We start from the raw sequence: 15,405 nt of genomic DNA on the forward strand, positions 1-15,405 counted from the left end.
GTGAGCCTTGTTGGTCACCAGGAACCATTCCCCCCGAATTTCTCCTGGGAGCCCCTGTCTACTCTCTCAGCTTCCATGATTTGGGAGGAGGGTTGGTGTCCCACCCAGAGGCCGCCTGCAGTCACATACTCCATGCTACCGGCCACAGTACAGGCCTGGCTCTATCAGGAGCGGGAGAGCTTGCTGTCCTCATGAGTGGGAACATGGGGCAACCCTGCATTTCCGAGGGGGAACCTGTCTGAATGAATGTCCCAGAGGAGAGCTGAGCCACAAGGCAGAGACAACTGGCTTTGATGACATCATTTGAACACGGTGATAAGCTGCACCTGAAGCCAGCCACCCAGCCAAACTTTGGGAATTAGTTATGCAAGCCAATAAATTCCCTTTGTGTTTAAGCCAGTTTAGGTTGGGATGTCTGTCACTTGCAAGCAAGAGAGCTGTAACAGGTGTGTTACTCGGGGTAGTAAGGAATAAACAAGTTAGTGAAGTATGTAAAGTGCTCAGTTGTCCTGCAACTGCAGAAGCCTCCGCAGATTAGGTGAGAGGGACCCAGCCACCAGCAGCAGGTAGGCCCCATTCTTCCCTGTGGCAGGGCACATGGGCCACCTCCCTCCCTGTGCATTCTTCCAGGAAGTCCCCAGCACCTGAGGTCACCCCAGATCATCTCTGTTCTCTGCCACCTAGAGGAGCTGGCCTTGTACACCACAGTCAGGTGTCAGTGCCTGTGTGATGAGGTTTATTCAAAGAAAGCTCACTGGCAAGGAGGAGTGGGAGTTGGGCTGGCACCATGGCGTGGGTGTTCAAGCTGAGTCACTTGTGGAGGGGGCGGAAGATGACCTGGCTGATCTGGCCGGGGATGGTGTAGAAGACGAGGAGGAGGAAGACAGTGATCAGCGCCAACAGCAGCAGCAGCACCAGGATGCGCCAGTAGCGGCGCCAGATGAAGAAGACGAAGGTCTTCAGCGGGTTCACGAACCAGTTGAAGGAGGTTTTGGGGCGGCTGTTGGGAAGGTGGTGTCAGGACGACCAGGAAGCCCATGCTGGCCGCCCCCGCTCTCCCACCCCCTGTGCCGCCCACTCACTTAGGCTTCTCCAGGGGCTCTGGCTCCTTCCGCCCCTTCCCCACCGGCCGTTTCTCAGCCTCCTCCACAGTCAGCAGCTCAAACTCTGCCTCCACCTTTCCCTAGAAAAACACTCCTGCGTCACCAGGAGCAGAGGCCCAGTTCTGCAGCAGGGTCAAGCCTGCCCCCTGCCCCAGCTGCACCCACCGTGAGGATATACACATTGCCGCCTGTGTCTCTGAACTCCAGGTCTTCTGGCCTGCCCTTCCTCCTCTGCTTCCGTCTCTTCTTGCCAGCCTGGGCCTCCTGCGCCTCCCGCTCCACATCCTCCGCCTCCTGCAGCTTCACCATGGGCCACCAGCCCCTCAAGCGGCGGCAGCGAAACAGATTGCACCTGGGCACAGCCCCATCACGGGCCAGCCGGACAGAGCAGAGCTCAGGGACCCGGGCCCCCCGCACCATGTCTGGCAGCTGCAACTCCAGGGATCCTGCAAGTGCAGAGCACAACTGAGATCAGACCTGATGGGTGGGGGGTGAGGAGGCAGCGCAGCAGGGTGTTAAGACATGAAAAATTAGGGTGTGGTGGTCAGGCCATAGCTGTGGACCAGGCACACCATAGCCTACTGTGACCAGCAGGTGGTCAGATCCCAGTGGAAGGGGCCAGGGATTGGGATCCAATTGCCAAAGCAAGGACCACAGGCTAAGGAGTCACTATCCAGGGTGACTTGAGCGTGGGTCAGATTGGAACTGGTCAGGGACTTTGGGAAGGGAGGTGACTGTGGTCTGAGCAATTAGGTCAGAAAGCATAGGTTCAGATCTAGGGTCTGAAGTCCCAGGATTCAGGGTTGGGTCAGAGTAGAGAACCAAGGGACAGGAGTTAAGGGACAGGGGTGAGGTTGGGGAAGGCTGAGCAGTACCGAGGAAGTCATTGGCGGAGATGCGATCATAGTCCCAGACCTGCAGGACCAGCACGGCTGGCTGCCGGAACTCGGTCTCCTCCAGGGCAAAGGGTCCAGGCCGGCGCCGGACACTCACCTCCCGCTCCGTGGGGAGGTAGTCAAAGCGGAACACAAAGCGCCAATTGAAGTTCCCCTCCCCAGTCAGGGAGTTGAAGTGAACGTCTGTCTCCTGCTTGTCATGCTCCAGCCCCTTCACCCAGCTGGGGTCATAGGAAGGACAGGCCAAGGCCGGTGGGCACAGGCTGGGGCCAGGCCCAGAACCTGCTGCTCACCCAGTGTGGCCCACAACTCAACCAGCTCTAGGCACCATAGAGAGCCCGGGTACAGGCTCTGGACTCAGCCTGGGGCCCACAGCCCAGCTTGCAGTCCCCAGTTAGTGCCATCCCCACTGTGCCCTCACGACTTAGCAATGTCTCCCTTAGTGCACAGCCATCGGCCTGGCCTGCAGGCTTACCTCTTCACATAGATGTCACTCGACATCTCTCCAGTGAGCGGGTTCACGTCATCCAGTACCACATCTTCCGTGTTCCAGATGATGACTCTGAGCTCATAGCTGGCGGATGTATTGGGGGATGGTTTTCAACCTTTGAAAACCTGGGGCACTCGGGGTACTGCAGGAGGCAGGAAGGACCTGGGCCAGGGCCACTGACATTCACCGAGCACCTGGGGTGTGCCCAGCTGGGTAATCAGGATGCCTGTGGCCCTATGAAGGGACAGCCACAGCAGATGGCACCAGGAATGGTCTGCCAGCCCAGCCTGGGCCAACGACTTTCTCCCATAAATTTGGAATCAGGACCCTGAACCATCAAGTAAGGGGACTCAGATGCAGAGCTGGAGCCCACTGTAAGCTGAAGTTTGGGGTGCAGAAAAGTGGTTAGCAGAGAAAGCCCATCTGCAGAGAGGAGTGGGAGGCTGGGAGACACAGTGGAGATGACAGCCTGCGTGCCCTGAGGGGCAGAGGAGGAGCTGCAGCATTCTGGATCCTACCCTCATGTGGCTTTGTCCTTGGCTGTCATGAGGATGCCTGGATAGCTGTTGGTTTCTCCTTGCCCAGCATCAATTTCCACTCGTTTGTTGACAGCACCCTGATTTTCTGCTGGTGATCTCCCTACCAAACCACCCCCACTGTCACTCTAGGTAATTCTGGTGAGGCACGTCACCTAGGACTGGCCAATCAGCTTATTACAGCCCTGTGACCAGTGACTGCTTCAGGGAGAGCATTTGACCCGAGCTGGTCTAATGAGAGTCAGCCCTGAGACTTTGGCTTTAACTGGGAAAGAGATGTTCATTCCTGCTCACATGGCCTGGCTGAAATGTAAGCCTGGCACTATTAGAAAGCACCTTGCCCCTAGACTCCCAGAGGGTGACACCAAGGAAAGCAGAGCCCAGAGGCAGAGAGCGACAGACTGCTGACATCTGAGCACCTGGATCCATCCCCATCTGAAGTGGCTACGCCCTACACAGAACTCTAAACTAGCTCAGGTTGGAAGGGGGTTACTGAAAGGTATTTGGACTCATTCCATCTCCAAGTGACAGACACCCAATTTATAATTGCTTATGAAAAAAAGGGAATTTAATGACTCACCTAACTGAAAAGCCTGTGGCCAGCAGCCTCTGCCAGCTCCACTGGGGGCCCAGGTGTCAGTGGACCCTTGTGCAGGTAAACCTTGCCCTGCTTTGGAAGGAGGGGCCAGAACTCTCTCACCTGATTGGCTGCCGAGGCTTGATGTCAACTGGAGGTGGGGCAGGCACATCTCTGGGAAAGATGTCAATCCACATGTGAAGGGATCCCTGGGGACACAGGACCAGGCTGGAGGGTCTGGGTAGGGCCCCACCTTCCCTGACAGCCCTGTGGCCAGAGGATATGCCTCCCCTGAGGGAGAGAAGAGCTAGGGTCAAGAGAAGAGCTAGGGTCAAGAGCAGAGCCAGGCAGATGCTGGGGATAAGGATGAAGGTGGAGTCTGACGTGGTGGTTCCAGGGTCGAGGTTAGGTTGAGGGGTCAGGGTTCAGGGCCCAGATGTGGAACTTGAGGTTAAGAGTTAAGATGTGGCCAGGTGCAGTGGCTCACACCTGTAATCCTAGCACTCTGGGAGGCCAAGATGGGAGGATCACTTGAGGTGAGGAGTTCGAGACCAGCCTGAGCAAGAGTGAGACCCTGTCTCTACTAAAAATTAGAAAGAAATTAGCCAGACAACTAAAAATATATAGAAAAAATTAGCCGGGCATGGTGGCGCATGCCTGTAGTCCCAGCTACTCGGAGGCTGAGGCAGTAAGATTGCTTGAGCCCAGGAGTTTGAGGGTGCTGTGAGCTAGGCTGACGCCTCGGCACTCAAGCATGAGCAACAGAGTGAAACTCTGTCATTCATTCATTCATTCATTTATAAATAAATAAACAAATAAATAGAAAAGTTAAGATGTGGCATTCCCGATGTCCAGATCTTAGGAGTCTGGGATAGAGGTCAGGTTTGGGACCCCAGGTCTGAGCCTTGGTGGCCCAGGGGTGGGGTCCTACAGAGTCAGAGGTGGGAGTATGTAGCCCAGCATGGAGTGGTCCCCAGCATCAGGAGGCAGGGTCAGAAGTGGCAGTGTGGTGCCCAAGAGAAAGACTTGGGGGGAAGGGGACCCTGGGGGCCCAGGCTCCAGGTCAGATGGGAATCCTAGGAGCCTGGGAGTCTTGTGACTCTTGGGTTGGGCCTCCAGCCCTCCCTCACCTGCAGCAGCCCCGGGCTGCGGGGATGGTAGAGGGGCCGTGTTTCTACATGCTCAGGTACCAGCTGGATCCCAAAATCTGGCATCTCCTGCCAGCGCCGCAGCACAAGCAATGCCTGTGCCTCCTCAGGGGCCCCACCTGCCCCTTTGGAGGCCCCCCTACCTGAAACAAGAGGTGTGTGAGCCTGGGTTCCACGCAGTTCCCAACCCTTCCCCCTTCCTCCCATCTCTCCGTAGGAGCTCTAAGCTGAGGCAGCCCATGTTGGCTAAAACCTGTGATAGGAGGGAAACCTTTGTAGGAGGGCAAAACTGCAACACATAAAAAGCAGGGGTGGGTGGGAAAGGTGCTGCTATAACTTTCCACAGTCCTTTGCTCAGACCCTCTCAGAGAATAGGCCACAGGCCATCTATGAGGCATGAGCTCAGTTCTGCAGCCATGCTCTGTTGTACGGGATGCCCTACGGGGCCACCCTGTGTTCTAGGAACTTGATTAGTGACGGCTCTGAGGGCTCCACTTTTGCTCTTTGGGGATTTCATGGTCACCAACAAAGAGCATTTTCTCCCCACCATCTAAGAACCTCATCCTCGTCCTTACTCAACCAAACCCACCTTCTCTGCTTACTAAAGAAAGTGGGCTCTTTCAGTGGGTGCACTAGACTGGGCCCCTGGGGCCCCTGTACCTTGTTCTACCGCCATCTTTCTCCCTGTGGCCTGTCCAGCAGAGAAGGGCTGGTACCTGGAGGCAGGGTCTCAGGCGGTGTCGGAAAGACTTTGCTGCCCACCTTGACAGCCTCGGCTCGGTATTCAGGGGCAGGGAGGCCACGGCGTTGGCACAGACCTGCCAGGATCTGCGAAGGCCGGAATGCATCACGCCAGGCATTGTACCCATCCCTGCAGGCAGAAGCAGAGGATGCCTCAGCTGAGACCAGCATATGGACACACTCAGGCACAGGGCCAGGGATGAGGACCCTTGAAGACATGGCATCCAGGTTCATAACTCCAACAGGAGACAGGTTAGCTGTCACTTATGATAACAATGAAAATCAAAGGAATACACCAGGGGCTTCTATGGAGATACTGATGTTATATCTTTATTCTGCAGATGAGAAAAATGAGACTCAAAGAGGTCAAGTAACATATTAGTTACAGGATCCCAATTCCCAAGCCCACATCTTGATTGCTGAGCTATAATGTCATGGTTGGTGGGGGTGGTAGGGCTCCCTTCTATGAAGTCATAGGATCTGGAGACACAAATGGGAATGTGAGCTTGAACATGTTTGGTCAGAGACGTAGAATGGCTCCCAAGGGCCCTGCCAAACTTACACATCATACTGGGCGGCCAGCCCACAGTTTGCTCTGTGGTGGCTGTAGAATCGGTTTTCTAAGTCAATGTGGGTCTCTCCAATGAGGTCGTCAGAACCCAGGAGGTCATGATCAAATACAGCAATGGTCAGCTCCGGCTCAGCAGGGAGAGAGATGCTTAGCTCCAGGACCCTGGCCAGGAGGGAGAGTGGCTGAGGACACCTCCGTGCCCTAGGAGGTGGTCTGGGGTGGGGGTGTCAGCAGCCTCTGTCCATTCACCCACTGTTCCTCCAAACCCTCTCCAGAGCCCCAGTCTCACTCTCCAAAGATGGGGTTCAGCTGCTTGGGGATGTAGCGCTCCTTGGAGTCCTGCCGCTCTCGGCCAGCGCTCACCACCACATAGGGGTCTGCTTTGCCATTGGGGTCTGCTGGAGCCAGGTTGGTAGCCTGGGGGATGATATGGTGTGGAATTGGGAGAAGCATCATGGTCATAGTCCAAGGTTAACCCTGTTGGACCTAATCTCAGATTAGGTGTTAAGCAGGAAGTTACCAAACATCGCACTGTGAGGAGTTAACTGAAAGGTTGAACATGATGACTTGTGTTCTCTTTTCAATTAGTTATGAAATACTTAAAACATATGAATAGGTATAACAAAAAATATAATGAAACAAAAAGTATTTGGAAAGATGTATGAGGGACTTGTTCAATTTATAATTTTCTGTATTGTTTAAATTTTCTTTTTCTTTTTTTTTTCACACCCTCCTCCTTGCTTGACTTCTATTTTTTATCATGAGCATATGTTACTTTTTAAATTAAGAGTATTTTAACTAAATTAAAAAAAATACATTGGCCAGGCTCAGCAGCTCACGCCTGTAATCCTAGCAACTCTGGGAGGCTGAGGTGGGAGGATTGCTTGAGCTCAGGAGTTTGAAGCCAGCCTGAGCAAGAGTGAGACCCTGTCTCTACTACAGAAAAAATTAGCCAGATGTGGTGGCAAGCACCTACAGTCTCAACTACTCTGAAGGTTGAGGCAAGAAGATTGCTTGGGTCCAGGAGTTTGAGGTTGCTGTGAGCTAGGCTGACATCACGGCACTCTAGCCTGGGAAACAGAGCAAGACTCTGTCTCAAAAAAAAAAAAAAAAAAAAAAATACATTGAACATGTGTGTACCCAGCTTAATAAGATATTACCAACAAATTGTTATTTTCTTTTTTTTAATTTCTTCCCCTCCTCCATATAGGATAGGATATATATATATATGAATATATGAATATATTACCAATTGAAGAGTGGGAAATCGATGCTATAGTTTGGATGTTTGTCCCCCAAACCTCATATACTCATATACTATTTCACTCATGTTGAAATTTGATCCCTAATGTTGAAGGTGAGGTCTAATGGGAGGTGTTTGGGTCATGGGGATGGATTCCTCATGAATAAATTAATGTCCTCCCTGGGGGGGAGGTGAGTGAATTCTCCTGTTAGTTCCTGAGAGAGCTGGTGGTTAAAAAGAGCATGGTACCTTCTCCCTGTCTGTCTCTTTCTTACCTCCTCTCTTGCCATGTGATCTCTGCACATGCCAGCTACCCCTCACCTTCTGCCATGAGTAGAAGCAGCTTGTGGCCCTTGCCAGATGCAGATGTCCAATGTCTTTCAATACAGAAAATTATAAGTTGAATAAGTCCCTCATACATCTTTCCAAATACTTTTCTAGACATCAGAATTGTGAACCAAATAAACATTTTTTCTTTATAAATTACCCACCCATCCTCCAGTATTCCTTTATAGCAACACTAAATAGACTAAGACAAATGGTCTGTCAAGATTTCAATTATTTGCATGTCCTAATTACTATTAAGGTTTGGCATTTTTATATATGTTTATTGACCAGTGGAATCTCTTCTGTCAATTGTCTTTTTATATTCTTTCTAGATTTGTCTATGTGTGTGTGTGTGTGTGTGTGTGTCTGCTTCTTATAGATTTGTAGGATTTCCTTATATGCATTGTGGACACTAATCTTTTGTTGATCATATATAAGGTAAACACCTTAGTCCAGTCTATGGCCAGTCCTATCATTTATTTTAAAATGTTTATGGATGCCCAGAAGTTTAATCTTAACATAATCAGACAGGCGTGGTGGCTCACTCCTGTAATCCTAGCACTCTGAGAGGCCAAGGCAAGAGGATAGCTTGAGATCAGGAGTTTCAGACCACCCTGAGCAAGAGCGAGATCCTGTCTCTACTAAAAATGGAAAGAAATTAGCCAGACAAATAAAAATAGAAAAAATTAGCTTGGCGTGGTGGCGCATGTGTGTAGTCCCAGCTACTCGGGAGGCCGAGGCAGGAGGATCGCTTGAGCCCAGGAGAGGTTGCTGTGATCTAGGCTGACGCCACTGCACTCTAGCCCAGGCAACAGAGGGGAACTCTGTCTCTAAATAAGTAAGTAAAAATCCTAACATAATCAAATGCATCATTTGTCTCCTTTTATTTGTACCATTTTACATATTAAGAAAATTTCGGCCAGGTGCAGTGGCTCATGCCTGTAATACTAGCCCTCTGGGAGGCCAAGTCAGGCGGATTGCTCGAGGTCAGGAGTTCAAAACCAGCCTGAGCAAGAGCCAGACCCCATCTCTACTATAAAATAGAAAGAAATTAATTGGCCAACTAATATATATAGAAAATATTAGCTGGGCATAGTGGCATATGCCTGTAGTCCCAGCTACTCAGGAGGCTGAGGCAGCAGGATTGCTTGAGCCCAGGAGTTTGAGGTTGCTGTGAGCTAGGCTGATGCCACGGCACTCACTCTAGCCTGGTCAACAAAGTGAGACCCTGTATCAAAAAAAAAAAAAAAAAAATTCCCCACATCCAAGTTCATAAAGATACTGAATATTTTCTTATACTTCTATGAAATTGATAAGTTTCCTATTGCCCACCTTTCACTGAGGTCCTGCTTCATGTGAGGGTCTTGGTACTGGCTCCCCACCTTGCATAGGCTATAAGAACCCAAGGCTCAGGGGCCAGGTGTGAACAAACCCTCTCAAGACAACCTAAGCTTCAGGACTGGTCTTCCTTTTCCCCCTGGGATTCTAGTTGCCTCTATATTTGGGGCCTGATGGGATTTCTTTTTTTCTTTTTTCTTTTCTTTTTTTTTTGAGACAAGGTCTCTCTCTGTTGCCTGGGATAGAGTATAGTGGTGTGATCAAACTCACTGCAACCTCACACTCCTGGGCTCAAGCGATCCTCCTGCCTCCCTCCTAAGTAGCTGGGACTACAGATACCCACCACAATGTCTGACTAATTTTTCTATTTTTTGTAGAACCGGGGTCTCAAACTCTTGCTCAGGGTTGGTCTTGAACTCCTGAGTTCAAGCGATCCTCCTGCCTCAGCCTCCCAGAGTGCTAGGATTATAGGAGTGAGCCACTGCACCCTGTTGGGATTTCCTTTTCTTATGGGATTAGCATCCATTTCAAAGACTGTTTACCTACCATTTCTAGATGCATTCCATCATACCATATAGTCTGTCATACTGTGAGAAGCAGAAGGTCAAGATGACTTCTGTTATCTAATTATGCACTAGGATTCTTAGATTATGATAGAAGAGTGCATCAGAACATTTCTCCAAATTACGCCTTAGAATCTCTATATTTAAAATAGATGGAAGCACAGCATCTGCTCTGGGGATAGGGAATGAGGGGGCAGAGCAGCCCACTTATTCCCCCCGACATTCTAAGACAGCTTTAAAAAAACTTCAAGGCCCTGCTGAGTTCTTTATGAAAATCACAGCAATGGGAGAACCTGTACAAAGGGATTTCATGACAAGCCATCTGAAGCCTGAGGTGCAGAGCTGCATTCGTCCTGGAATTACACTCCCCATACTACAGGACCAGAACCACAAAAGGGCTCTGGAGACCTATGCTATAAGTTGTGGTTCTGCCATGAACAAGCTTTGTAACCCCAAGGATCACTTAACTTTGAGCCTAAGATTTCCTATTTGAAAAATGAAGGGCTCTGATCCTTGAGGTTCCTTCTAAAGCCTTCATTCTGCAGGTTTTTGTCCATTAACTTAGCTGGAGTTGGAGGCGTGCCGGAGCTGCAGATGCTCACCTTGACAACATAGACTCTGACCAGGAGCTTGATGGGCCGGTTCTCTGGGATCCCCCGAGAGATCTGGGGCTCAGAGGACGACATTGCGTCTGATTCGGGGTAAATGAGGAAGGAGCCCTGGGATAGGCAGAGACAGAAAAGGCCCTAGTAAGACAGTCATCCTCTGGAATCCCTACCTGTGCTCCCTGATCCCCCTTTCCTTCCACAGACATACCTTGAACTTGCCCACTGGGTGTCCAGAACCTTCTTCCTCTCCATCTGCATCTTGGCCCCCTAGCCCTCGGTATAGGGGAAACACTTTCAGCCAATCTTCAAAGTGGTTAAACTCTTCCTCCAGGGAGCTGTTGTAGATCTGAGAAGCAAGGATCTCAGTGACAGTTCGATGTCCAGAATCCAAGGAAACTCCCCTACCCCCAACACCCAGTCACCTTCAGGGTGGCAAGTGCTTTTTTCCGGGACACAGAACCTTCAACTTTAGCCTCACCCTGGTCTTGGGCCTCCCCATCCGCAGAAACAAGGTTGACACAATCTGGGAATAGCAAAAATGCCCCCTATCAGAAACATCTGGGTGGGTAGCAGGGTGGAAAGATGGAGCAAGAGCAGAAAAGTCAAATCTCTTACCTGAATCTCCAGGATCGTCCATTTCATCCTCATCAAAGTTGGGCTGAAATGAAAGGGCAGATCAGAGATTCTCCCCATCCCTTTCCACTCCTTGGTCTTCCCTTCTTCCAGGGTAGGGAGCTGGGAAACCTTAGTTCAAGCTCCAGCCGTGCAAGCCACTTGCATTTTCCAAGTTTCAGTTAATAGTCTAGTCCTGTGCTGTCCAAGACCATCACCACCAGCCACGTGTGGCTACTGAGCATTTGAAATGTGGCTGGTTCCAATTAGCATGTGCTGTATGTGTAAAATACACACCAGATTTTAAAGCCTTACTGTAAAATATCTCATTGATAATTTTTATAATCATTACTTTTTTTTTTTTTTGAGACAGAGTCTCACTCTGTTGTCCTGGCTAGAGTGCTGTGGTATCAGCCTAGCTCACAGCAACCTCAAACTCCTGGGCTCAAGCAATCCTGCTGCCTCAGCCTCCCAAGTAGCTGGGACTACAGGCATGCACCATCATGCCCGGCTAATTTTTTCTATATATTTTTAGTTGTCCAGCTAATTTCTTTCTATTTTTAGTAGAGACGGGGTCTCCTTCTTGCTCAGGCTGGTCTCGAACTCCTGACCTCAAGTGATCCTCCCACTTTGGCCTCCCAGAGTGCTAGAATTACAAGTGTGAGCCATCATGCCCGGCCCATAATCATTACTTATTGAAATAATAATATTTTGGGTATGTTAGATTAAATATATTATTAAAATCAATTTCACCAGTTTTCCCTTTTTTCACTCATTCACTCACCCACCCAGTCTTTCACTCTCTGATTGCGTCCTCACCTGTTTCCTTTTACTTTTTTTAAAGTGGCTATTACAAAAGTTAAAATTACACATGTGGCTAGCATTATATTTCTGTGGGACAACACAGCTCTAGATAGCGGAGTTAACAATCCCCAGCTTCTAGAATTGTTGTGAAGATGAGAAAAGATGATGGCAATGAAGAGCTCTGAAAAACTGCAGGGCTCCACATTCGATGAGATCATTCTTCATGCCATTTATCCTCTGGCCTCCACCCTGGAAACCTCCCCCGCTCCCACCTGCCCCTGGAGCTCCTGCAGCGATGCGTAGTACTTGGACCACCAGTCGAGTTCTTCAGGATCTGGGATGTCCTCCTCCAGCTCAGGGCCTTGAAGCAGGAGGCCTCCTAGGGGGAGCTTCTTCAGAGGAGCCTGAGGGACAGAGGACTCAGTCCCTATGACCTAGCACCACCTCAAGCCCTACCAGCCTCTTCTCGGCCCATCTCCCATATCCATCACCTTCAGGAGCTGTCTGGAGATCCCCGTTTCAGCTGAGAAGGGATCCAGGGACTTCTTTCCTGGGAGGGGGAAAGTGACACCAGGAGGAGGTTTGGCGAGTAGAAGTCAGACTCCAGGCCCCACTGGAGGGTCCTCTGAAGCCATTTCTGCCAGGAACAAGAGGGACTTCTGTCTGGTGGCCCCTAAGAAGAGAAGGCTCCTAACCTTGAGGTCTCTTGGGCACCAGGTCCCCTGTCTCCTCCTCCTCTCCTTCGTCCTCAGGAGGATCCTCATGACCCCGGAAAGTGAATCGCATCATGTGGGGGACAATGTGTGAACCCACAAGGACAGTGCGGCCAAAGGCCCGGCGCTCAATCACCAGGATGCTGAGTGGGGGCTGCAGGTAAGGCTGCTCCGGCAGGTCCTGAGCGGGAGAGAGGACTTGTCTCTGAGACCCGGGGAGAGGGAAAGGCAGCCACAGAGAAGGGGAGAAAACAATACGCCTAAACCTGCATTCTAAGCCCAGCTATGCCATAGCCTCGCTGTGTCATCTCTGGTAAGTCATTGCCTTCTGACCCTAAGGGACACAATCCTGGATTCAAAAGATTGTTGTAAGTATCAAATGACATAATACATAGAAAAGTACTTTGGAGCCTACAAGGTACTATTGGAAACACGGGGTTGTTGTTATTATTATGTAAAGCACCAATGTTCAACTTGAAATATAGATTTTTTTTTTTTTTTTTGAGACAGAGTCTCTCTCTGTTGCCCAGGCTAGAGTGAGTGCCATGGCATCAGCATAGCTCACAGCAACCTCAAATTCCTGGGCTCAAGCAATCCTGCTGCCTCAGCCTCCCAAGTAGCTGGGACTACAGGCATGCGCCACCATGCCCGGCTAATTTTTTCTATATATATTAGTTGGTCAATTAATTTCTTTTTTTATTTATAGTAGAGACGGGGTCCCACTCTTGCTCAGGCTGGTTTTGAACTCCTGACCTCGAGCAATCCGCCCACCTTGGCCTCCCAGAGTGCTAGGATTACAGGCATGAACCACCGTGCCCAGCCAAAATATAGATTCAGAAGTATAAAAATATGTATGGCCTTTAGCCCAGGAATTCTATATCTGTCAATGAATCCTAAGTGGGGAGGGGAAATGATTTTACTTTTTGTGTTTCTGTGTTTATTTTATTGATTGATTGATTGAGACAGAGTCTCACTCTGTTGCCCAGGCTAGAGTCCCGTGGCGTTAGGCTAACTCACAGCAACCTCAAACTCCTGGACTCAAGCAGTCCTCCTGCTTCAACCTCCCAAGTAGCTGGGACTACAGGCATGTGCCAATTTTTTTCTATGTATTTTTAGTTGGCCAATTAATTTCTTTCTATTTATAGTAGAGACAGGGTCTCGCTCTTGCTCAGGTTGGTCTCGAACTCCTGAACTCAAACGATCCATCCATCCATCCTAGGTGGATCCATCCACCTAGGATTATAGGTGTGAGCCACCGTGCCCGGCCTGTGTGTGTGTGTGTGTGTGTGTGTGTGTGTGTGTGTGTGTGTGTGTGTGTGTGTGTGTGTGTGTGAGAGAGAGAGAGAGAGAGAGAGAGAGAGAGAATGAGAATTATAACATAAAAAAGAAATGAAGGAATAGAGCTATACTGGATAAAAGTCTATATTTTACTGGAACTAAGCCAGTATTAATCTAAAATGTATTGTGTGCCGGGCGCAGTGGCTCACGCCTGTAATCCTAGCTCTCTGGGAGGCCGAGACGGGAGGATTGCTCGAGGTCAGGAGTTCAAAACCAGCCTGAGCAAGAGCAACTGCGTCTCTACTATAAATAGAAAGAAATTAATTGGCCAACTAATATATATAGAAAAAATTAGCCGGGCATGGTGGCGCATGCCTGTAGTCCCAGCTACTCGGGAGGCTGAGGCAGGAGGATCGCCTGAGCCCAGGAGTTTAACGTTGCTGTGAGCTAGGCTGACACCACGGCCTCACTCTAGCCTGGGCAACAGAGTGAGACTCTGTCTCAAAAAAAATAAATAAATAAAATGTATTGTGGGCCAGGCATGGTGGCTCACATCTGTAATCCTAACCCTCTGGGAGGCCAAGGTGGGAGGATTGCTTGAGTTCAGAAGTTCGAGACCAGCCTGGGCAAGAGTGAGATCCCCTTCTCTACTAAAAATAGAAAATATTAGCCAGGCATTGTGGTGGTGTCTGTAGTCCTGGCTACTGGGGAGGCTGAGGCAGGAGGATCCCTTGAGCCCAGGAGTTGGGGGTTGCAGTGAGTTACAATGACGCCACTGCACTCTAGCCCGGGCAACAGAGTGAGACTGTCTCAAAAAAAAAAAAAAAAAAAACCTTGGAAAAACAACAACAACAAAAAACCCTTGAAGCTCAAAAAAGATAAGTGATTTGACAAGATCCTAAGTGACAATGCCAGAATTTGACTCTAAAGCCCATACTATAGTAATTACAAATTATACAAATAATTTATTTTTATTCTTAGCCCCTGCTGCCTCAAAGACTAGATAGGTATTTTTATTTATTTATTTTTTTTGAGACAGAGTCTCACTCTGTTGCCTGGACTAGAGTGCTGTGGCATCAGCCTAGCTCACAGCAACCTCAAACTCCTGGGCTCAAGCAATCCTCCTGCCTCAGCCTCCTAAGTAGCTGGGACTACAGACACCACCACCTTGCCCAGCTAATTTTTTCTATATATTTTTAGTTGTCCAGCTAATTTCTTTCTATTTTTAATAGAGATGGGGTGTCTTGCTCTTGCTCAGACTTGTCTTAAACTCTTGAGCTCTAGAGTTTAAGATACTTGGATAATCTAATCATTCAGTAGAGCCAATAAAGCACCACAAGTCCATAGATAAATCTAGGGATAAGTATACTACATCCAGCCCATAGGCCAAGTCTGGTGAACTGCCAGTTTTTATGAATAAATTTTATTGGAACACACTTATACTCATTCAATTATATATTATTTATGGCTGTTTTCATGCTACAATGGTAGAGTTGAGTAGCGGCAATAGACTGGCTGGCACACAAAGCCTAAAATATTTACTATAAGGGTCATTATAGAGTTTCCTGACCCTTGGGTCATCTAACATAACCTGCTGGAAATCCACCATCCACTGCCTCCTTTCACTTCTCTGCCCAGCATTCCTTGCCGCCCAGCCCATGCCCTCACCACTGTCAGATGCCTGACGAGCTCAGTGAAATTGGGACTCTCATGATAACTGGCCAGGATCTCAGACTCCACACGTCGCCCGGCCACCTCCAGCACAACCTGGGGCTGCTCCACCTCAAACAGGTGCACACGACCAAGGCCCCTCAGACCCCAGAACAGCACCTAGGGCCAGGAAGTGGGATATTGAAG

At 49.5% G+C, this 15,405-nt stretch overlaps 1 protein-coding gene across 1 annotated transcript in view; it reads right to left on the bottom strand.

The window, feature by feature from the left end:
* Nucleotides 1-726: 726 nt before the first annotated feature.
* LOC105865891 (fer-1-like protein 4) overlaps nt 727-15,405 on the bottom strand; it is a 36,807-nt gene continuing 22,128 nt past the window's right edge. The window contains exons 28-45 of the mRNA XM_012754852.2: nt 15,217-15,378; nt 12,253-12,451; nt 12,049-12,107; nt 11,830-11,961; nt 10,757-10,799; nt 10,564-10,664; nt 10,350-10,487; nt 10,136-10,252; nt 6,352-6,479; nt 6,054-6,224; nt 5,467-5,621; nt 4,733-4,893; nt 3,726-3,811; nt 2,475-2,573; nt 1,979-2,220; nt 1,269-1,549; nt 1,083-1,183; nt 727-1,000 (exon numbers count right to left, since the gene is read on the bottom strand). Of these exons, the coding sequence (XP_012610306.2) occupies nt 811-1,000; nt 1,083-1,183; nt 1,269-1,549; nt 1,979-2,220; nt 2,475-2,573; nt 3,726-3,811; nt 4,733-4,893; nt 5,467-5,621; nt 6,054-6,224; nt 6,352-6,479; nt 10,136-10,252; nt 10,350-10,487; nt 10,564-10,664; nt 10,757-10,799; nt 11,830-11,961; nt 12,049-12,107; nt 12,253-12,451; nt 15,217-15,378 (2,565 nt within the window). The 3' untranslated portion in view covers nt 727-810. The remainder of the gene's footprint in view (nt 1,001-1,082; nt 1,184-1,268; nt 1,550-1,978; nt 2,221-2,474; nt 2,574-3,725; nt 3,812-4,732; nt 4,894-5,466; nt 5,622-6,053; nt 6,225-6,351; nt 6,480-10,135; nt 10,253-10,349; nt 10,488-10,563; nt 10,665-10,756; nt 10,800-11,829; nt 11,962-12,048; nt 12,108-12,252; nt 12,452-15,216; nt 15,379-15,405) is intronic.

The sequence above is a fragment of the Microcebus murinus genome, chromosome 16, assembly GCF_040939455.1.
Source record: "Microcebus murinus isolate Inina chromosome 16, M.murinus_Inina_mat1.0, whole genome shotgun sequence".
Lineage (NCBI taxonomy): Eukaryota > Metazoa > Chordata > Mammalia > Primates > Cheirogaleidae > Microcebus > Microcebus murinus.